This window comes from Tetrao urogallus (genome assembly GCF_951394365.1).
Source record: "Tetrao urogallus genome assembly, chromosome: 4".
Classification (NCBI taxonomy): Eukaryota; Metazoa; Chordata; class Aves; order Galliformes; family Phasianidae; genus Tetrao; species Tetrao urogallus.
This window is the reverse complement of record NC_136817.1, coordinates 35,227,793-35,251,150: the sequence shown is the minus strand read 5'-3', so window position 1 is coordinate 35,251,150 and position 23,358 is coordinate 35,227,793. Positions and strand designations below refer to the sequence as shown.

Sequence of the window (23,358 nt, the reverse complement as noted above, 5' to 3'; positions counted from 1 at the left end):
ATTTCTTATTGAGACAGTGATGTTTATTGGTTGAATATATGGAGGAAAAATATGTTCATGTTAGAGAGAGGCATTTTTTTTCTTTAATTGCAATTTAGAAATAGCAATCAGGTAATAGTGGGAGAAGAAAAGACTCTCAGAATGTTGTTCAAGGATCTAGGATCTAGTAATTGGGAGAATGTTAACGGCTCAGTAGGGTACATAAATGATGCTAAGAAAAAGAGCATGTTTCACTGCTGTCATGTTCACTTTGGCTACCAGGAAATCACCAGAGGTATCTACTCCCAAAAGGTCATTCTTGATTTTTTGTGCTGCAATACAGAACACTACCAGATGAATAGCAGTAACATCCTACAGTGGCAGGGGAGCACCAATAAGATACTATTTATATTTTGTCTTGTTTCTTTTTTCTTTTGTTTCTTTTTTTCTCCAGTCTAAGGGAAAATAGTTTTATTGCCTTTGAATTTGTATTCATCCATAAAATTAACAGAGCGAGCACTGTTGTATTGTCTTAGTACAGATATGTTAGATGCAGTTTCTTTTTAAGTCACTTAGTTTTTGCTGAGTTATAATTGAAGCAGCAGTTTCTTCCACAAAATGTTGACTGGAAATTAGAGAGACGAATCTTTGCTATTAAGCTTTTTGAAGTCAGGCAAGCAAACAGGGCATAGTGAATAGTGCTGATGGAGACAGGCTAAGTTGAGTGAGACACTTCTTCTGCAAAATCATCTTTTTCATTGGGCAGGAAGACCTCTTTGCTGCTTCTGTCCTTCCTCCTGTTTTAAGCACTTCCCTAACGTGCAGATACAATGTGTCTGCCAGATTACCTTCATCTTATCACAGCAACAGTGCATAAGACTTCAGTGGTCAACTTAATAGACCAACTATGTAATTTTATCAGGCCTCACTGGAAAGCATTCATTTGGCTAATGTATATCTGTGCTACGTGCCCCACTCAGCCTTGCCAGCTTTTCAGATCAATCTTCAATACTCAGAGCTGCCCTACAGTGTAGTTGTTTAACTCTTAGGTTTGCATTCTGTCTGCCTTACAGATTTCTCAGACCTTCAGTCCGATAGACTATTTTAATGCTGTCACTTAATGAGCTTACCAAATGTTAATTAAATACAAGGTCTCTCCTCATTAGTCCTTTAATTAGTTAGGATTCCTTCATGGCAACAATATTTGCAAGTAACAAGTGGTTCAATTTATTTTATGGTGATGGAGATTTAGTTTTTTTTTTTTCCAGAGCTGTCTGATTTAAGTCTTTGTCAAAGCTTAGTTAGACATAGACTAGCTACGACATTGTTTCAGATGTCAGGACCGTGGCAACCTCAATACTTAAAAGAGGTACAGATGTATATTGCAGTGTCCCAATGGAGACAATAGAACAGTAAGAGGAGAACTGGCCATTCTGTTCTTTATGCAGAGAAGTCCAAGTAGACTAGTCATGCATTTCTTTATGTAAGCATTGTTACAGATTTTTTCGACAAGTTTATCTAAAACCTTCTCAGCTTTGCCAGTGAAGAATTCAATAAAATTCACCCATAAGAATCACAGAATCACAGAATGGCCAAGGTTGGAAGGGACCTCAAGGATCATGAATCTCCAACCCCCTGCCACATGCAGGGCCACCAACCTCCCCATTTAATACCAGACCAGGCTGCCCAGGGCCCCATCCAATCTGGCCTTGAACACCTGGAGGGACGGGGCATCCACAGCCTCTCTGGGCAGCCTGTTCCAGCACCTCACCACTCTCTCTGTAAAGAGCTTCCTTCTGACATCCAACCTAAATCTCCCCTCCCTCAACTTAAAGCTATTTCCCCTTGTCTTGCAGTTATCTACCCTTTCAAAGAGTTGATTCCCCTCCTGTTTGTAGGCTCCCTTTAGGTACTGAAAGGCTGCAATGAGGTCACCCTGTAGCCTTCTTTTCTCCAGGCTGGACAAGCCCGGCTCCCTCAGCCTGTCCTCATAGGGGAGGTGCTCCAGTCCCTTGATCATCTCTGTGGCTCTCCTCTGTACCCTCTCCAACAACTCTTGGACACAGTATTCCAGATGGGTCCTCACAAGAGCAGAGTAGAGGAAATTAGCTTCTCAGAATCAAGTGTCACAGAGTTTTGTTTCTTTAAACCATGGTAGTATCATTCCTTCTCTCTAAGTACCTTGTAATCAGTGCTTGTATGCTAACAATATGTGTGCCCTGATAAAATGCATGTTATGTCTATGTCCGAAGGAAAATTGCTTGTGCATCAGTTAGTTCCATCCTGTTGAGTTTTCTCACTGAGCCTGTGGTGGTGACAATTTCAAAGCCTAGAGTGTATCATTTGTATTAAAGGTAGTTCAGTCCTATGAGTAGAACAAGATCTGAGCACTGGAATCTTCAGTCCTTAAGCATAATCATCGGAAGAGGTTGTTTTAAATAGCATTTATTTTACAAAAGTTTAACTGAAATGTTAAGAAGAACATTTCCCATTTCTTCTTTTCTCCAACTATAAAAAAATCTGCATGTGGCAAACTGAAAAGTTTGCTCACAAAGAAAACCAAAAGGAATACCAAGCCATGTTTTCACAAAAATGTGTTTGATAGAAAAATGTTGTTACTGCTTAGAAATGTTTTACCTGCTGAAGCTGTGGTGGATTTTGAGTGGATTTTCACCCGTAATAACAAGCTCTATTGTGTTTTTTAGTAAAAACAGTTTTGATACTTTTTTGTTAGGCTCTTGCACTGTAATTGGTGTCTGCAAAGGATCAAATTCAGAATACTCATTTTTTTACTTTTGACATTTACAGGAGTAGGAGTTTGTCTTACTGAAAAGTGAGAATTCGCTAATTTTATAAAGATACATGAATGTCATAATGTTTTCTTCCAGCTAGAACAAAATAGCTGCAAATCTATATGTAGTCAGAAGATGAGAGATAGTAGCACATAATATGTAATCAAAATACAATGTAGACTTCTTGTTGCTTTTAGATAGCCATTAGGCCATTATTTTATTGTAGAATAAAAGCGTTATTTTATTGTAGAATAAAAGCGCTTCCAAGTAATTCTGAAGATGATGTTCCTTTTCTAGGTACATGGATTTCTTCCCTACTCCTTCCAATGTTACCACTGACTTCCTCTTTGAGAAAAGTGCCAACTATTTTCATTCTGAGGAAGCTCCTAAGCGAGCTGCTTCCCTCATTCCCAAGGCCAAGATCATCACCATTCTCATAGACCCATCTGATCGGGCATATTCCTGGTATCAGGTATGTATATTAAGGAACGTGGGCAGGCACAAGTCAGATAAATATGTCAGATTTCAACCTTGAATCCTCTTTGTATATTCCTTTAGTCTGCATATATATTAAGAGTTTGGATTATACCAGCTTTTATGGTCAGTCTGTGCTCCATATATCATTAACAATGAGCTGAGGTATCTGACCATGAAAATCTGAAAAAACAATTTTAAGTACCAGAAATCACATTTTCAAAGGTCTGCCTGTAATACGAGCATGCAGGACTGCTTTAATGTATGCAATCAGCACACAGCCTTGCATGTTCAAAATATGAGATCTGTATGTCTATATTGGATGCCCCGTCCCTGGAGGCGTTCAAGGCCAGGTTGGATGGGGCCCTGGGCAGCCTGGTCTAGTATTAAATGGGGAGGTTGGTGGCTCTGCCTGTGGCAGGGGGGATGGAGATTCATGATCCTTGAGGTCCCTTCCAACCCTGGGCATTCCGTGATTCTGTGATTCTGTGTGTACGTCCAGGATTTGGTGGTTTTGCAAACACCTATTTAAAATAAAAATCAGTGAAGAAAAAATGGCTGAACTGCAATGAAAAGTAGGACCTCAAATTTAAATCACTATCAGCTCTTTGGCAAACATTATTACAACACTTTATCTTAATGTTTCATAGTACTCAAGTGCTGAAATTTCTTTTTTTGTTATAATATTGGAGGAAGCCATGCTAAGGCTGAAGTAGTATTTTGCAGATCATAAAAATAAGATTCCCCATATGTAATTTGGAATATTTATACAAAGCAATAGTAAGTATTTAGTGGAGTTCATAAGAACATGGCATAGTATCAAAAGGTATGAATGGAGATTAATTTAATACAAAATATGGATCTCCAGTAAACATATTTTGAAAGATCAGGCCACATTAAGGTAGTGATGTTTCTTTTTACACATTAGGTTTTTTTAGTAAATGGCTAAAATATTAAGATATCATAAATTCCATTTGAAAAACTGATCAAATCCCTTACACAGTGCAGTAGTTCATACCTGATATTTCAACAGTTAACAACTGCATAGTTAAAAGCTGTATCTAAATGCCAGTTACCTTGCTATGTATCTGTCTATGTGTATTTAAAGCACAGATAGTGAGATTTGCTCTAAAATGACTTCTCCAATCCTAATTCTAGTTAATAGTTTTGACTTAAATTTTTGTTCTTCAGTCCAAAGATTTCAACAGGAATTTGAAAAAGTAAAAACGCAAAAAAGAAAATTCCAAAGAGAACAAATGTCTTAGAACTTCTATGATATATGTAGTGTTACTTTTATGATGAGATGTAGTCAAAGCCATACATCCAGTCTCATAGCTGACCCTGCTTTGAACAAGAGACTTTGAATTAGAAACCCAATGAGAGCAATTTTGATCTGAATTTTTCAATGATTCTCATAAATATCAATGTTTAAATTTTCTTTTTTTTTATGTTTTTACCTTGAATAAGCTGGAAAAAAATAAAACATATCAGATTAATTTGTACAAAAGCTGCCAGCCACTCCATTTACTGAAAAGTGAACATTCATATTGCATGCATTCTGTTTTGTTACTATTACTGTCAGTCTATCTTCTGATTTCTCTTGATACAAAAAGTATTTATTGATATAAGTAATGTTTATCTCAGCATTTGCAGCAAATTAATCCAGATATAAGGTCTTCTTAAAGTAATTTCTAATGTGAATAATCACTCATGGCAAGATTAGTAAGACTGAACATTTTTTCTTATTTTCATAACTTTTGTGGTCTGTAAAACTTAAAACTGCAACTTGTTTTACAGCATCAGCGCTCACATGAAGATCCTGCAGCCCTGAAATTCAGTTTCTATCAAGTGATCACAGCTGGACCTCGAGCCCCTTCTGAACTTAGAGCTCTCCAAAGGAGATGCCTAGCACCTGGATGGTATGCTACACATATTGAGAGATGGCTAACTTACTTCCCACCTTATCAGGTGAATAAGACAGTAACTCAACATCCTAACATTATTTATGTAATATTCTGAAAGATTACCTTTGTAGAAGTATTGCTAGTGAGTGCTGATCCTCAAGGATATCCCAGGTACACGCTAGCATGTTTTAAGCCATTCATTATTCACAGCCGTGTTCTAATTAGTTGGATTGACATTGCTATGGGTGTCATGCCTTAGCACCATACAGCTGAGAGCTTGTTCTGCAAAACAAATCTGAGTAATCTGGAAGTTCAAATACTTGAACACTCTTGTACCCTACACTGCCTTCAACTTTTTGTTTGTTTTTAATTTGTTCATGCTTTCATCTCTGCGTCTGTAATTCTTTGTCTGTAATGTTGAGGAAAAGAGAACCAGGCATGCAAGAATTTTTTAATATCAGATATTTCATCACGGTTTACAAAAGAAAAAAATGTCAAAAACAATGGGACACTGCTCACTAGTATTTCTGTATTCTCTTAATGGTAACTAGTATCACCTAGCACCAGAGAATATGAGCTGGGATATTGCAATTGCCACATTGGAGGAAGGGGAGCAAAATCTCCCTTCGAAGGAGGTTTGACATTGGAAGACTTTGGGATGTAAGCAACATCTTTTCTGTGTAAAAGAGGCAACAATGATTGGGAATGGATGTGACCAAGTGAAGCTGTAACGCCTTAATTTTTAAATGCGTCAATGCTTTCACACAGTCCTTAGTTCTTTCATGCAGTCGTCTCCCACTGTTTCACCCTCATTAGGCTATGATTATAGCAGTAAATAAACTGTACCTTTACAAGAGTTCACACACTAGTTCACTGCTGTCCGTAGTACATGATTTTTAAGATATTTCTGTAAGTTTGGATCTGTAGCAAAAACCATCTTGCCAAGCAGTTTCAGATCACAGCTCAAAGGATAACAAGAACCATTACCATCAGGTAGTCTCGATGCAGCCAATTTGGTTTTGCAGTTGAGAGGCCTTAGCAGTACAGATTTGTGTCATGCTTGTGCCATTTAGCCTTAGGACGAGAAAACTGTCTCTGATTGATTGTAGTTAACAATATGAAGTCATGTACATCAGTGTGTTTGCCATTTCAAGCATCACCAGTTTTTACATGAATTGATGATTTGCCTGACATGACTTTTCTATAACTGTGAAACTATTGGGTCTCTTCTGCACATTTTTTTCTCTTTTGCACATTTTGTTTTTTGAAATTTGTCATACATTGTTGCCCATATCAGTGCATCCCAGCCTCTACTGGGATTCATGCATACAGTGGAACAGTTTGGTGTTTTGATGTTTCTAATAATCTACGCATGCTTGGTATCTATCACTGATCCTGAATCCTTGATATATCCTATATGTTGAGATCAGTTTTTCTGTGTGTCTGGTAGCCTCAAAGAGTGTATGTTCACGGACCTGCAGATTTGAGTTCAGGTGGAGAATAAACAATTTGAAAATTTGATCTCCCCTGCAAACATGTGGTGGCATATAAGAAATTACTAGTCTCCTTATGGCCCTGTGTAGATCAAGTCTCAGGAGATACACATTCTAATCCTGAACATCATCTCCTGTACAGAGCCAGGCAATATCACGATTTGTATCTCCTTCATAGATTTATTTCTGGAATAGATTTTTATGACATTGATTGCGTGTCTAGCATTATTCCCCACCTCACATATAAAGTTAACTTTAACTGAGGGAGGTTGGCTGCAGCCTGAACCTTCTGTTTATCCAGACTTGCTTAGCTGAGACAATTTGGCTGGAGTCTGCACCTTCTGTTTTCCCAGAGTGTGCCAAGGAAGCTCTGATGCCTCTAGATGAGTTGTTCTTTACAGGCTCTCTTTTGGGACAGCCTTGAAGAATTCATGAAATACACACTTCCATCATTATCATTATACTCATATGAAATTTTCTACATCATCTTTTTTTATCTTATCTCCAGAATCACCCATCCACGAGTACTGAACAATACATGTCATCAAGTGGATTTTTGCCAGATTTTATATCTGACAATGACAGAAAAGAACCAGCCTTGATAGCTTTTTTTTTTTTTTTTTTTTTTCCTGTTAGTGTATTAGGAGATTCACTTGAATTGCAAAAGCAACAGTGTATTGTAGGCTTTATCTGAACTTGTTAGCAAGTTCAAGGAACTGCTGAATCACATAGCAGTTACATAAGGTAGACCTAAAATGAGATCAGCTTAGAAGCAAAACTTTATGGAAGAGAGAGAGCCTTTGTAAGAAAGTGTCTTACTTAGAGTACCAAATTTTAAAGCTGTATAAATTGTTGAGTCTCAACAGGTGTGACTGAGTTGAAGAAGCTGTTACAAAGTCAACAGGCATATAGTAAGTGGTAGAGGTAGCAACAAGCATAGCTTTAAAGTTCCCCTAAGATTTTTTATTACACTGGCAAAACCTTTTCTTGCACATCTTTTTTTGAGTGGTAGAAACAAGAATGCCACAGATATTTATCTCTATTTGCTTGTTAAATACTAAAGAAGAAACCTCATTCTGTTCTTTTGGATGGAAATATTCCCCACTTGGGATATTTTTTGACCACTGATCTACAAAGCACTTAAGGATTGTTTTCTGAGCTTACATCTTAGGAAAGCAGTAGGATCATTTTGGGCTCAAGCAGTCATAATGCATCTCATTTGAAAAACTTCTGGGATGAGCTGCTGCTTCTGAACAGCTTGATACTTTCACTAATCCACATCTCTAAATCCACATGCTGTATTTTGGCAATTCCAAAGACTGATCTTTCAAAAGAAATGACATTTTCTCCCTTCTGATTATGCTCTGAAACCCTATAAAACCTACTGACCTCTGAAACCCTAAACCTACTAAGTTTCAGCCAATCCTGTAAGCAAATCATAGGATCTTAGGCTCTCTCTTGTGTGGAAACATAAAAGCAAGCTTCTGCACTGCATACAAAATGAGGCCATTGAACTAGGTCTGTTGCTCCCTCCTTTTCATTATTAAAACGTGATGGAAAAAGTAGAACTGTTTCCACAGCAGGAAATGAATTCTCACCTAATCCATTTGGGATCTTGTTTCTCTTTCAACAGTCTCAAAGACCCAAACATGCTGCACCTTCAGTGGATCATTTAGGCATAAAACCCTCACTTAGTGTCTGTTTCCATGAAGATTCACATCAAAGGAAAAGGATAGCCATATCTGAAGTAGCCTAGTGTGAGTGTATATATGATCAAGCGCTTAACAAAAACAAATTACATACCAGTTCCTGGCCTTCTTACACATATGTTGCAAATTTTGTATCTATGACATTCCTGCCATAAGGTTCATCCTAACATTTCCCTTTATTCCTATTCTCAAATAAGTTTGTTAGTTTTTTGTGGGTTTTTTTTGTTGTTGTTTCCCCCCCCCCCAATAACATGATGTATTCTCATATGGTATTAGAAGTAAGGCATTTATTCTAACATTGCCTACTGTTTTCTTGGTCATTTCCAGTGACAAGCTTTTCAATGTGAGTTTAATATATATTCATAAATGCCTGTGTCTGTGAGAATTAATAGCTAATTTCTTTCATACCTTTTTTCTTCTCTTGACAAATCTCATTCAGTTTCCCCCCAGTATTTCTTACCTTTCCAGATCCTTTAGTGCTACTTCTCTGTTGTCACAACAGGCTGAATTTCAGATTTATTTAAATGCCATTTATTCCCAGATCATTAATGATCATGACAATTAGTGAACTAATTATCTGGGAAGGTACTTTCCATACAATGAAGGAGTCTGACAGAGGTGGAACTTTCAGTTTGAATTTTAACATAATGAATTTTAAATTATATTTCCATTTATTTTATTTTTGTAGTTGTTAATTATTGATGGACAGCAGCTAAGAACTGACCCCTCTACTGTAATGGATGAAGTACAGAAATTTTTGGGAGTCTCTCCTCATTATAATTACTCAGAAGCCCTAACGTGAGTTAATTTTATCATCATTATCACTTGTTCTTATGTTCCTAAAATACTAATTAGTTTGTAAGGAAGCTCACTACTTAATAAAGCCTCTGATACTTTACCTTCCATATGAGTTCAGTAGGATGTATTTTTCTATGTCTAGAAAAGAACACAAGAGAGAGATAGATTTCCAGAGGATCTACACTTAGTCACTAAATGTGGAGCTTCACTGTCACAGGAGTAGACATCTGAAAAATTCACAGAGAATACAGTGAATAAAAAGAAATTTTAGGAATTTTATTCCTATTGGTAAATGGAACATGGAATGCTGACTTCCATAAAAAGAAAGGAAAAAAAAAAATTTGTTTTGGACATTACCTGCAAGTATTAACAGTATCGATCAGGAATATAGCATCCACTCTATATGTGCACTAATACTTTGGAATCTGACACTTTGGTTGCCCTTAAAGTGGGATTGATAGCCTTAGATTTACTCTTCTCAGTATGAGTCTATTATCTTTCCCTGTAAGAAGCCCTCAGAAAAGAATGTTTTTCTTTTCTATTCTTCTGTTTAATATTTTATTCTAGTTTTATTCTATTCCTTTTATATTACTGGTAGCAAAATAGACTTTCATCTTCCATGAAATTGGAATAAGTAGGTGGTAAAGACAAAAAGGGCCAAATAATCCCTGGATCTGAGTCTATTGAAGACATATTTTATTTGTTTGGCTTTTTGATTTGTTTTTTGGTGGTGGTGGTTTGTTTTTTGGTTTGTATGTATGTGATTTTTTTATATTTTTATATTTTAATACTGAAGCCTTTGTCCTTGATATTATGAATTAATCCCATTTCATCTAATTCTGATGCATTCCCATTGCATCTAATTCTATAGCATGCATTTTCTTTCATGTCAATCTTTGAACATAGTTAATGTTTACAAAAGTAAAGCATCTTGTTCAGTTAAAATGCACTGATATCAGTTTGTCCACTCAGCTGATGTCAGGAATCATCACTGCAGCATCTCATAGCCTTTACACTGCAGTACTGGCACCTGCTTCCTTCCTTTCTTCACTTTGTTTACTTCACAGTTTGTGTCTGCTCCCAGCTCTTGTTAACTCCCTTAATCTTCTCTGTTTCCCACTTGCTTGATGCCTTTTCCTGAAGAGAAAATTTGAGAGCTAAAAAGAAAATTGTGTGAACTTACTTTATTGAGTTTCTGCTATGAACATGTGTTTAAATGTTTGCTTCAGGTTTGATTCACATAAAGGTTTCTGGTGTCAGCTTCTGGAAGAAGGAAAGACCAAATGCCTCGGAAAGAGCAAAGGTAGAAAATACCCTCCTATGGATTTGGAGGTAAACCATTATGCTCATTGGCATTATATAGAGACTCAGCCATCATAAATGGGACTCTGCACAGGCAAAATCATAAAAAGATTAAATTAAAGTAGCCTTAAATTAAACTAAGTAGCCTTGATTATTTTACTACATTTTCCTACAAATGAAACCTTCAGCAAAGCTGTGGATTGCATCACTTTTTTTCATTTCTTTGTTTCAAATGTGAAGATTTTAAGTTATTATAAACATTTTCTCTCATGTAACTAGTGATAGGACTAGAGGAAATGGCCTCAAGTTGTGCCAGTGGACTGGCTGTTAGGAAATACTACTTTTCCAAAAGAGTGGTCAGGCATTGGAATGGGCTGCCCAGGGAGTTGGTAAAATTACTGAGATGTTCAGGAACATTTAGTCAATGTTTTGAGGGACATGGTTTAGTGAGAACTAGTGGTGTTAGGTGCACTGTTGGACTGGATGATCCAGTAGGTCTTTTCCAACTTTGGTGATTCTATGATTGTATGAAACTGTTCTATTTGGAAACTTGGCACTCCTTAGAGAAATAAATTTAGCACCTCTGAAAACTTCTGAAATTAATTTGGAAACCTATTCCCTTTACCTAAGTGAGTAAGTAAGCAGCAGAAGCCCCAGAGTGGGTTTTTTCTCAGTCGTGATCAGATATGTGCATCTGTGTCTGTTTCCTTGTCTTTGAGAGTAGATAGACCATGACAGACTCTCATAAAGTTCTGTTCTGAGAGTGGTTAGGTTCTATTTCCATGAATTTCATAAATATCTTCCTCAGACAAAGCAAAATATGCTCCAGTGAAAAAAATCCATCAGATCAAATGCTACAAGCAATATCTAAAGGTAGTTCAGTCTCCTTTTCTAGCTACAACTTTGTGTATTCTTTCCTATATTCCTGTTTCATTTAGCCTGACTAAATTCAAATTAAAGCATTTTGATCAACAGTATTAACACAGCAAGCCAGATTTCTTTTTTTCATGGTCCTTAAGCCAGAAGCAATTGACAGAATTCAATAGAATTATAGAATTGCAGAGTGGCTTAGGTTGGAAACAACCTTAAAGATCATCTGGTCCCAACCCCCCTGTTGTGGGCAGGTTGACTCCCACCAGATCAGGCTGCCAAAGGTCCTATCCAGACTGGCTTGAACACATCCACAACCTCTCTGGGCAGAGAGGTTCTATACCTCACCAGACCCTGAGTAAAGAATTTCTTCCTAACATTTAACCTGAATCTCCCTAATAGAATTATACTGATAGAAAATCATTGGATGCCAAGGCTTCTGAACAGAATAAGACTGTATTTGTTTAATGTAGTATGTTTCAACTCTAAATATTGATGAAACTGGTTTTACTAATTACCAGATGCCTATATAGAGAGATTCTACAAGCTCCAGTTTCAGTCACGCTTGAGTAAATTTGAATGTCAGCTGCAGTACTGTTCTTAATTTACATATCTGTCTGTGAGCAGATTCAGATCCTTTGCTTTGTCTTCATGTTCATTTTGGATATCTTTTGTTTCTCTTGATACTACCTTTTAAAGTTCAGCTATAAACTTAAACTTGCATGCAGTAGATAGCATAAAAAAATATAAATTGCATAGGAGAAAGTAAAGTTTTGACACCAGTAAGGCAAACTTTGAAATTTACATCCATTACAGTACAGCATTTTCTTAAATAAAAAATATCTGCTTTTATATCCATCAGTGCAGGGCTTTTCTGTCAAGCTACTACAGAGATCATAACGTGGAACTGTCAAAACTCCTACACAAACTGGGACAACCTCTGCCGTCGTGGCTGAGACAGGAACTACAGAAAGTAAGATAGCACTGAAAAAAGACATTTTTGAAATCTCTTCCACACTTCTGTCATCCTTCCCAAAGTCTCCAGTAGCTACCAGACAGTCTTGTAAAATATACCTCTGCAAAAAATAGTAAAAGACAGAAATTATTTCCATATGCTGGCATGTGGATTGTGAAAATACACGTGATTCTTAGTACTGGTGGGACAAATCTTTCTCATAAACATTTCTGGGCCTGTGGAGTTGTGGACTACTGTGTACGTATGTGGAAGTTAACTGCAGCTGGTATATGCTTCAGAGCTACATACCTGTCCAATTTCACGGTAAATACTTACATTTTTATATATCAGTTTTAAAGTATTGTGTCTCACATAGGTTTTGTAGTCCACTGTTAAGACTGCTGTTTTTCCTAGTATTTGATTATTGTGTCTTGCATAAAATAAGAAAATTTAATGTAGCATAAAATGCCAAGTGTACTTCTGCCATTGGAATTAGCTTGCTAATACCTGAAGTATATTCCACTAAGTGTGAGAAGTACAGTTATCATACATTACTTACATGTGCACAGCAACAAAATCTGGAATCTACAGGCAAAAGCAGTGTAGAAAAGAAAAAGAAAATTACCTATAGCCTGTAAAAACAAACCCTTACAATGCAGTAAGGGCCTCATAATCAATCTGATATTGCACTGACTGAAATTGCAAAATACAGAATGTATACTGCATCTGAACAGAAATGTAATTGGATACATAAAGCACTAATGTTGCAATAACAGCCTTGTGAGCAGTGTTATACTTCAACAATTGTGAACCAGATTGAAACAGTACAATCAACAGTCTTTCACTGGCTTCTGCAAGCAGCCGGATTTTGATACTGCTCTCTGGTCTTACACTGCTGTGAATCAGAAATTACTCCACTGAAATGAATGAAAAATTGATAAAGAGCAGAAACAGATTCATACTTAAACTGCCTTAATTTGCACTACTGATTTTCCTTATTTGCCTTCAATCTGTGCTGTGCATTTTCCAAGGTCCCTCAACCTGATCAAAACTGTAGCATCTTGTGGTGACCTTCAACTTATATCAGCTGCAAAAATCTGATTTCTGGATGAAAATAATGATTCTAGCTCCACCCATCTTAAAGAAGCTTGGTATTAAAGTTTAGAAATAAGCTTTAGGAAAGAGAAATTAAGACAATTTATGGTAGAAAGTTAGTCTCCAGCCATGAAAAAACACACATGTCCAGCCTTACATTTGTGATACATTCAGTGACACACCTCATAATATGTCAGTTTAAATGTGAGATAAAGTCTAATCAACCATACTTAAAAGTTGAAAAAGATCATTGAAAATTTCAGCTGAGTACGGCCTTAAGGTTTCTCCACTGAACTTTGGCTCTGAATGTTTCTAAAGGCATAAAGAGGAAGGGAATACAAAAGATTATTGCAGTACTAAATGAAATGCTTTTCACAGTAGCTCTGTATTATTATCATAATTTGTTTTAGGATGAACAGTTAAAATATGCATCAAATGATGGAAAAACTTTGTATGTCTCGGTGCTGTTTTACAACCTTTATGTAATTATATAATTTAACTTTCAAGATAATGGAACGGAAACAGTCTGTTATTCCCTAAATGGAAAACAGATGTTGAGATCTTTACTGTAACTCTAGCCAGTAATCTTGAATATTTATTGATTTTGTCTGTGTAGTACCTGTTTTGATAGGCTTGTAAAGAAAAAATCCAGACAAATTTGCTATATATAACAATATTCTTTACACAGCACATTTTTGCTAAGGGAATATGTATGATTAATGATGAGGACCTGCCAGAGTAGACTTCTAAGAAGAACATCTTTATTATTTATAAAAGAATAAAAATTTTCATTTCATTTTAGATACTCACTGTTATAGAGGTTTGAGCCAGAATCTGACTTGTTTTGAAATACTCTTATTTGATAAAAGAAATGCTTTGAATTCTGAATATCTGTAAGTGCAAATCCTCTGCATGCTATGGGCAGCTTGTGTCCTACAAGCATCTATATGGATTTGTTACAAGTAAGTTGAATAACTGGAAGAAATACCTGTGGTTTTTCATCCAGACATGATTGATTTTATCCCTAATATAACCTGATGTAACATCACTCAGACATTTAAAGTAGAATAAAATTGTAAATCAGAAGAAAATGGGAAAAAGCACTACAAAATGCCTGAGATTTTCACAAATTAAATGCTTCCTACACACTGGAAGAATGGGCTTCAGCCACGTTTGTACTTTAGTCTTTGTTACCAGAAACTCTGTTCCTGTCCTCTTTACCTGTGAAATCTAGGCCACATCAAAATGAGAATAAGTGAGCACTGAGGATAGAGCAGTGACTGAGGAGTGCACGTTGATCACCCTCTAGGTATTTTGCAACAGACAAGGTGACATGTCTCAGATCTGTGGCCTTTTCTGTGATGTTTGTTAGGAATTTGGTGAAATAGCCAATGGCAGTCACCACATGGCTCTGGGATGATAAGCCCCCCACAAGCAGCTCCTTGGCTCTGGCTGGACCGGGATTAGTTTGACAGCTAAACATAAAGCTTGTCCTTTGTGAAGGAGTGCTGTAATCACTCTCAAGTCCTGATGAGGGATAGTAGGATGCATCCCTTCTACTGTCTCAGTGGCCTTCCCAAAGTTGGAATAAAGGCAAATCTTCAGTGAATTCCTGTGGTAGCTGTGGGTCAGTCCTGTGAACAAAGTAATGTGACCTTTTGGCCCTGGAGCTACACATCTGAAAGGGTATTATCTTGAATCTTAATTCACAGATCGTATTGAGATGCATCTGTTGAGTGCTAGCATCTTTAGATGCAGAGCTCTAGCTGCTTGTAAGCCAGGTTTGCTAAGTCCTCTCAGACTCAATAGCAGTAGAGAAGTAAAGCCTAACCACTAGGGGTCTTTGCAGTTCTGATTTTGTGATGTTCGGTTATTACTGGTTTATATAAAGAGAGTATGAAGACTTTTTTTTTTTCTTTTCCTCCAGAACTGTTTTATTTAAATATGTTCTTACATTTAACAGGAAGCTTTTAAAAACAGAATTACTATTAATATGCAGTCAACTTGGTGAAGAATTAAGAGTTTGAGCAGAACATGCAGGCAACAGCTGCAATGTGTTATTCCCCAAATAAGGGGATGCACATGAGTACAGCTGAGTAAGCAAATCATACAACATGAATTACTTGAGAATTTTAACCTATTTACAAATTCCCTACAATCAATATTTAGTTCTCAGAAGTAGACTATCAATATTAACACTTCTAAAAAGCACCACTCCATCACAAAAAAAAAAGTATATTTGCTAGTTGCAGTCCAGTGTTTTACTGTGGATGGTAATACAGCCGTGGTTTCTGTTCTCCTGGTAGATAAATGCACAAGCAATTGCTTTAACAAATGCTTGATGATGTGAGCTTCACATTTATTTTCATAAATACAATTCTGAAATTTGATTTCCTCAAATATCTGTGCCATTAAAAATCAGTGTGAGTATGAGTAGAAATGAGTATGAGCACTAAGGGGTGTAAACACAGAGCCTGATAAGAGATCACATTATTATTTGAGCAGACATTCCTGAAATACTGTGATATCTTCCCAGTTCTACTTGTGCAGAAATAATTCATTTCAGTGATTTGCAGACTCTCATGTACAGCATATTCTTTTTCGTTGCTTAAAGAAGTGGAACTTCCTCAGGAAGAAAGTAAATAGATATTTCAATGTTTATAGATGTAATACTCTTGTCATTCACATTGAATGAAAATTGCTGGAAACATTTTTCTCAAAAATTTTTTAAATAAAAAATAGACATTATACTGATAGTGGCATGGTATCTGATGTGCAACAATAAACTCTGCTAAAAAAATGTACCAATGAATGAAAGTGATTTTTTTGTTCATAAAAGTTGTCCTTTTCCAGGTTTGTTAGCAGCTACTACTGAGTTATAACACAATCCGCGAGCATGGCAGCACCACGAAATGTTTTCACAGATGGAAAATATTGCTTACTCTCTATGTAAGTGAACGTTACACTTTATGCAGCTGCTTTTGCTTCCTGCTCAGTTTTTACTTCTTATTCCAGAAATCATTAATGGGCTATAGAAACATTTCCAGAGCTTGCTGTTTTTAAGAGAACAAGCAGACTTTATTTGAACTGTTTGTTTGTGGGATTCAATAGTTGTACCTACACAGACATGAGAAGACATTTCTAGGAGAAACTTCTAAAAGATGGTGCTAGCATCCAAAGGAAAATTCACTCTTATCAACAAATTCAGAAAAGAGTAGAAAACTATAGTATCTAGCTGACTAAAAGCTGATTAATATCTTCATATAGGTGTAGAAAATAGCATGTTAACAAAATATTCTTTCATTACAGAGAAATGATGTAATATTCAGAAGTGTAAACTTCCACTACTTATCTCTATAATATCAAAGTGTAACAGAACAGTAATAACAGAAAGATACTAAGCCAAGATTCTTGCTGTGCCCGACTGACCTCTGTATCCAGTTTTTCTGCTTTCGTTTAATGTTCCTTTTCAGTTCTACCAGTTCCAGATCTCTTAGAGCTCAAAGGCCAGAAATGTACTTTTTTTTTGTCTATGTGGATCAGAAGGATGAAGAAGGCACAATGGTCAGCACCAAGGGACAAAACACAGGAACAGGAAGGCAATTAGCAGGTGAAACCAAGGCCTGGGGAAACCTGAATGAGGGAGGAATTCAGACAAACTAAGGGAGAATGATTAGAGTATTATGAGATTGATTACTGACCAGCCTGTTTTCTGTTAGTTTACCTCTTTTTTTTTTTTTTTTTTTAATACAGTATTTTCTTTCATCACTTCCCATTTTCTGTTCTGATCTCTTTGCCTTGTGAAATTCAGCTGGAAAATGAGGCTCTTGTACTTTAAATGGTCAGATATCTGTCTGCCCAGGAGAGCTGTCAGTAGCACAAGGACACTGGCAGGACTCTACCGAAGAATATGAGTATTCCCTAGCAGATGTGGCCTAGTTCAACCACGATAGAAGAGCTTGGTTCAGAATTACTAGCTAAAATCCTGAAACCCATGTTATTCAAGACATCAGAGAAATAGGCTCTTTTGCCCCTTAGTTCTTCTGTCTCCTCAGTTATCCGGAATGCCTCTCCTAATAAGATTCCCAGTAAAACTGGGATCTGATTTACTCGTCAAAAGAAACTCAAATTATTTACTTATTTGCATACGATACATGTGTCTCAACGATGTACTCAGACGCTATAAAAGCCGTACGTGATGTGAAGGACAGACTGCCGCCCCCCTGCGGCATCCCTCTCGTGCTTCAGCGCCGCACACGCGCAGCAGACGGGCGCAGCGCCGAGCAGCGCCGAGCAGCGCCGGCTCCTCCGCCCCCTCCTAGCCCCGCCCCCTGGGAGGGGCACGCGCCTCTCCCGCCCTTGCCGCCTAGTGGCGGAGTGGTTCCGGTTCCGTGAGCGACCGTTGGCGTGCGCACGTGGCGGCGGCTGCTGGGGGTGCTTTTGGCGGGCGCGCGTGCGGCCGCTAGGTGAGCGCGTGCGGCGGCCGTTAAGTGGGGGCGGGAGGCGGGATGAGGGGTTTCTGGTCGCGCGCTGGTGTAGCCGTCGGGCTCCGCAGCCCTTCTCTATGAAATGGGCCGGCCGGCCCCTGTGGAACTAAGGCAGGCGGGCAGAGAGATGCGGAAAAACTGCAGGTAAGGGGAAAGTGAGGGCTGAGCGGCGGCGGGGCGAGGTATGATGGGGAGCGGGAGGAGCGAACGGCCGGCGGTTGGCAGGATGGCGGCCGCCGTGTGGGGTGCGGAAGGGCCGCTCCATGACTCCATGGGGGCTGCCGCCCGTGGCTGTCCCCCTTCCTAGGCATGGAAGAGCAGCTTCTTGCTAATTGGCAAAACTTCTACCGTCCTGTTGGTAGTAGTCGTTGACTGTGGCAAGTAACAAGCCGAGTCGGCAGGGGTTTGTGGCGCAGGGGGTTGGCGGCTTCTTGTGATGCTGTTGTTTCTTGTTTTTCCTTTGTAACTTGTCGAAGCTCCGTTTTTTAAGCAAGTCTTCTCCCCTTTCCCCCCCTCTTCTCCCCCCCCCCCTTTTTTTTTTTTTTCCTTAAACTGTCTTGGAATGCAGAAGCCGGAAGTGTGGAGGCGGCATAGAAGTTTCTTTCCTCAAAGACACCGCGTGACTGGGTATGTGTTGCCTTATGAGCTCCTAATAGAGAAGTTGTGAGCGGGAATAATAGCAATTTACTAGTTACGTTTAGCGACTAAGCTGCTGAGACCCGTCACATCACCACTGAAATCAAGATATGAGCTTGATTTTTGTTTATTGAAAGTCTACTTGGTTGTGTGTAATTATCTTTTACTGACAAAAAGTTGTAACTAAGAGGAAAAGTCTATTATTTGGAAGAAATGGGCTTAGGTGTGGATGTGTTCAGTCTATTCTGAAGACTGGGCTGTGGTAAAGATGTGTATTGCCAGTACTCTTGCCTACTACACTGGAGGCATCTGGATCCACAGATGTCCACAAGCTGTGTGTGCAAGGAGCAAGCCTGTCAGTAAGCATGTTGCTGAGTTAGCAGAGTGAGTACAAATGGTGATCTGAAGCAGGGGAGATGGCTTCCAGCAGCTTTGTTTCAGAGCATTGTACAGCTTCCAGGAAGACACCGTGCTGTCCAGTGATGTCTGCTGTCTTGTATGTGTAGCAATATTAAACTGCGTCAAACTTCTCTTTACAGGGGAAAAGCATTCTTGAGTTGTGATGGCAGAAGAAGATGGGTCTTAATTCAACCTGTAAATTTCTGGAGTAACTGTGAATAGAAATTATATTGTTTACTGACTTTAAGGGTTGATAGGCAATCTTACAGGATTAGCAGTCTTTGTAAGTAATGGTATTCTTGTCCTTCAAACAGGGAAGCAAGCACTGCTTTTAGGCTGGGTCTTAATTTCAATTTAGACTTAAACAAACTCTTCTAATTAAGTTTATACCTTGAGCCTAGATGCTCTGCAGTCCCTCGTCTTTACAAAGCGCACGGGGGCCTGGGATGTAGTGTACTGTGTTTCAAATTAGCGTGGAATTGGTCTGCACAAAAGAGAAGGTAGTTAGGAGGATGTTGGCAAATTTATGCTGCCTTCCAGGATCCTTAGCTGCTCTCATTTCAAGTTTCACCAAGTTTTATGTTATTACAATGTCAGTAGTTAGTGACTGTAGCTACACAGCTGACCATGCTTCAGTAGTCCTAAATCTGGAGAAGTGTTGTGTTTTCACTGCTGGCTCTGCTGCTGCTAAAGCACCTTAGAAGGGATGTTACAAGGAATGTACTGTACTGTGGAAGATGAAGGTAAGTTTGTGAAGTCTAAAAGGTGTATGTGACCATCTGCAGTTAAAACTTCAATACATGCTAATGTAAAGGGTTCAAATGTACTAACGAGTCAATAAAGAGATATGGACTTACACTGCAAGTGTCGCTTCTTCCTTACAAGTGTACTGATAACCAAGGCCAGACCTGCACATGAACTTCAGAGTTACTGAGGAGAGGACAAATGTGTTTGCTGTATGCATTCACCTTTTGGTATCTGGGTCTTGTACTTTGAACTAAATAGTTTTGGGCCAAAGAAGGAACTGATTGATGCTGTTTGGAACCCATTCTAGAAGGCACGTGGTTTTAGAGGGAAGAATTAAAGATTTTCTGCAGGGAAGAAATAGAGATTTTTTTGAATGTGGCTGCTTTCTCTGTTTAATTTGTTGGATATTTTCACTTAATGCATATTTGTAAAATAACTCAAGAATGGGACAAATTAAATGTTAACTTCTGAAATGTATAATCAAACTTAGATAGTACCTGGTCTTGCTTAGCATAACTTTGTGTGGGATATCTTTGTTAAGTAGAAAATTCATTGCAAATTGAGAAGCTTACCCACAGCTGATGTTCCTGCCACATCCACTTAGACATGTATAAAAGCTCCAGTCAGCGTGGCAGTTTTTATTGTTCACATTTACATCAGGCTCACTGAACAAGAATTAGAATGGTACAACATAAAGACAATTTCATTTTCTTTTAGGAACTAGCAAAGGCATGCTGTCTGCATGGGAACTAGTGCATCATTTCAACTTCTAAGTATTAAAGCATCCTAAGAGAGCAAAACTAATGATCTACCTTACTAAATCTAAAAGTTACTGCATTTAGGGTACAGACTTGATCTTTTTCTCTGAGTATTGCACTTTGTGGTGCAACTCTCAAAAGAATGGTTTATGCTGTATATCACACATACTGCACTATGTTGTCTACTTCACAAGTCTTATAATCAAGGTCTTATTTAGCAAAATTTTGTATGAGTAGGTACCTTCTGACAGGCTTACTTTCTCTGTAATTAAAAGGGCTACATATATGTAAAAATGTAAATAGCTTTACAGTTTGCTAGGAGAGTATTTCACATAGATCTAACAGTAGGTGAGCGTAGTACTGTATGTTTTTAAATAATTTGCTTCTAGTGCAGTTTTACAGAAAACTAAAATACATAAAAGCACCTCATGTGTACTAGTTTAGCACCAGTTCCAACAAGGTATTTAAGCTAGTTCTGGCCCTTAATAGGGCCAGTAAGTTTGAGGAGAGAAACTGAGGGCCAATTTTACAATCACTTGCAACACTGTTGTAACTTGCACAAATGAGTTGGTTTGGATATTAAAACACCAGAGACACGTACAAGTATACGGGGAGTGCATGAATGCCCGCTTAAAAATGAATATGAGTGTCCCACTTTGTTCACAGAAGGCCACGCAATACTGTTATAGCTTGAGCGTCTGAGGAAGGGAAACAGGAAAACAGTAAGTGGTAGTCACAGTTGGTACACACAGCTGCCATACGTATCTCACTGGGGTGTTTCATGGCCCACAGAGCTGTTCTTTCATCTTTTTAAGAAGCATCATTGTTAAATATGTACTACACTGGGTATGCTTGCAGGCAGTCCAGCTGGCCGTAAGGAGAGCTCACTGACAGTGCTGAACTTTATTGTTTTACTGTTGATTGTAGCTAATCTGCTGTTCTAAAGATTACTGTCAATTTGGGTTGCACTGAAATGGTGATTCCTTCCAGGGTTCTGTATGATGATTAGGAAGAATTTCTTCATCAGGAGGAAGTCGAGCACTGGGATGAGCTGCCAAGGAAAGCGAGGGAGGTATGGCACCAAGGGCCATGGTTTAAACAATGGGACTCAGTAGGTCACAGTAATGGTTGGACTTGATTTCAGTGTTCTTTTTCAAACTAAATGATTCTGTGATTCTAAAGTGAGGGAAGCATCCATTTCTAGAAAGGTAAAAGTTGTTTTCTATTTGTGTTGATATGGAGTACCTTGGTGCTTTTTTTTATAACAAACCATTGTGGTTTTCATAACATGGGCAAGTGTTTTTAAAAGCAGTTAATAAAGGGAATGGATATTGCTAAATGATATTCAGAACATAAAAGGGCACTAGGGTCCGTATGACTTACACCTTGATGTGGTGTCATAAATTACTATAGCAAAATTGAACAGTTGCTGGATAAAAAAACTTTTAGTTATTGGTTAAAAATAATTTTTTTACTTTTCCAATGAGAATGATCTGAAACAGCACTGCCCCTAAGCGTGGTTGTCTAAGTATTTAGAAAATAATCCTTTAAGACTTTATACATCTTTTCAGATAGGCACTGCTTCAATATTTCCAGCATTTATCTAACTCATACAGCTGCGTAGAATGTCTGCAGGGAAATTAATTACCTTCCAGCATGCTGTCTACTTTACTTTGGAATGTGCTTTGCATATTTTTCAGACTAGGTGAAGGTCTGATTATTGACAGTTGTTTTCCTTCTAACACTTAATGTATAGACAGTTACTTACCAAGCATGTGCTTGTTTGTGGTCTCATCAGCTGGTAAAACAACAGTCAAAATTAGAGAACTGAGTATAAGGTCATAGGAGTAATAGGAAAGCAGTGAAGAACTGATTAAATAAACTAGAATTAAAAATGAATTTTGAGGTCTATTATTAATTATATAAAAGCTTGGAGCTTCCTGTGAATAGTGGATCTGCTAGAGAACTCATTAGCTTTCCTGCTCTAATGTTCCTCAAAGCTGGAGGTCACTTTTCTGCTTATCTTCGGTTTGTGCAAGATAAACTTCCTTGACACAGAAGGATTTTGTTTGCATAGTAATCCATAACTGGAAAGGTGTGCATTCAGCCTGGATGTAATACCAAAGAAACCCCAACACACACAAATTAGGAAAATGTGCTTGTTTCCACTTGCAGTGGGCCCCAGCTGTGCAGTCTGTGCTGTTCAAGCTGTCCTGCTTTATTCATGTTGTTAAAGTTTGGTTTGGACGAAGCACGCTCATAGTTTGGTCACATTCTTTATCCAGGGTACAAAAGATGAAACTTTTGTGTAGACACCTGGAGAGTCTTTCATTCCGCAGCCGTAGCCCCAGGACGTCACGCCGTACACAACCCAGCTTTCCCCTGGACGTTCGCACATCAGCGGTCCTCCACTGTCCCCTTGGCAGCTATCGATGCGTTTCTGTTCCTGGATGTTTCCAGCACAGAGCATTCTTCCTGTGAATCTTCTTTTATAGCGTTCTTCACATACCCTCTTGGGAAGCAAGGGGATGGCAGCTTGTTGTAATGTTCTTGAATAAGCCCTTCCTGAAAAGAAGACCCACCTTATTGCATTGTGGTGCTTTGTCTTGGAAACATAAATAGCATTTAAGCCAATTTATACTATCCTTCTCAATGTTTTGTCATTAAATACATTGAAAAGAATATTAAATACTGAAAAGAACCTGTGCACTAAATATAAGATTAAAATACTGAAAACATATTGTAAATATGGAAAGCAGACTGTTTTTTTTTTTAAATCTAAAAGTTTTGGATGTAGCTTCACACCTCATGTAATGTTCACTGGATCATTCCAAGGCCAGCATTTGTTTTAAACACACTTTCTGTGATTTTAGAGGAATATATATCATATTACTTCAGTGGGAAGGCTGGTTTTTGAGGTGTGAGCAGTGGAGTTTGAAGCTTCAGAATTATTTCTAAGT

General features: G+C 38.1%; 2 protein-coding genes across 2 annotated transcripts in view; one reads left to right on the top strand and one right to left on the bottom strand.

Moving 5' to 3' along the window:
* LOC306945598 (bifunctional heparan sulfate N-deacetylase/N-sulfotransferase 3) overlaps positions 1 to 12,303 on the top strand; it is a gene marked incomplete at both ends in the record, with an annotated part of 62,560 nt that extends 50,257 nt beyond the window's left edge. The window contains 5 exons of the mRNA XM_079534346.1: positions 3,069 to 3,243; positions 5,043 to 5,213; positions 9,040 to 9,149; positions 10,379 to 10,481; positions 12,184 to 12,303. Of these exons, the coding sequence (XP_079390472.1) occupies positions 3,069 to 3,243; positions 5,043 to 5,213; positions 9,040 to 9,149; positions 10,379 to 10,481; positions 12,184 to 12,303 (679 nt within the window). The remainder of the gene's footprint in view (positions 1 to 3,068; positions 3,244 to 5,042; positions 5,214 to 9,039; positions 9,150 to 10,378; positions 10,482 to 12,183) is intronic.
* Positions 12,304 to 22,655: 10,352 nt separating this feature from the next.
* Positions 22,656 to 23,358, bottom strand: part of PRSS12 (serine protease 12) — a gene marked incomplete at its 3' end in the record, with an annotated part of 40,140 nt that continues 39,437 nt past the window's right edge. Inside the window, exon 13 of the mRNA XM_079534917.1 lies at positions 22,656 to 22,963. Coding sequence (XP_079391043.1) covers positions 22,656 to 22,963 — 308 coding nt within the window. The remainder of the gene's footprint in view (positions 22,964 to 23,358) is intronic.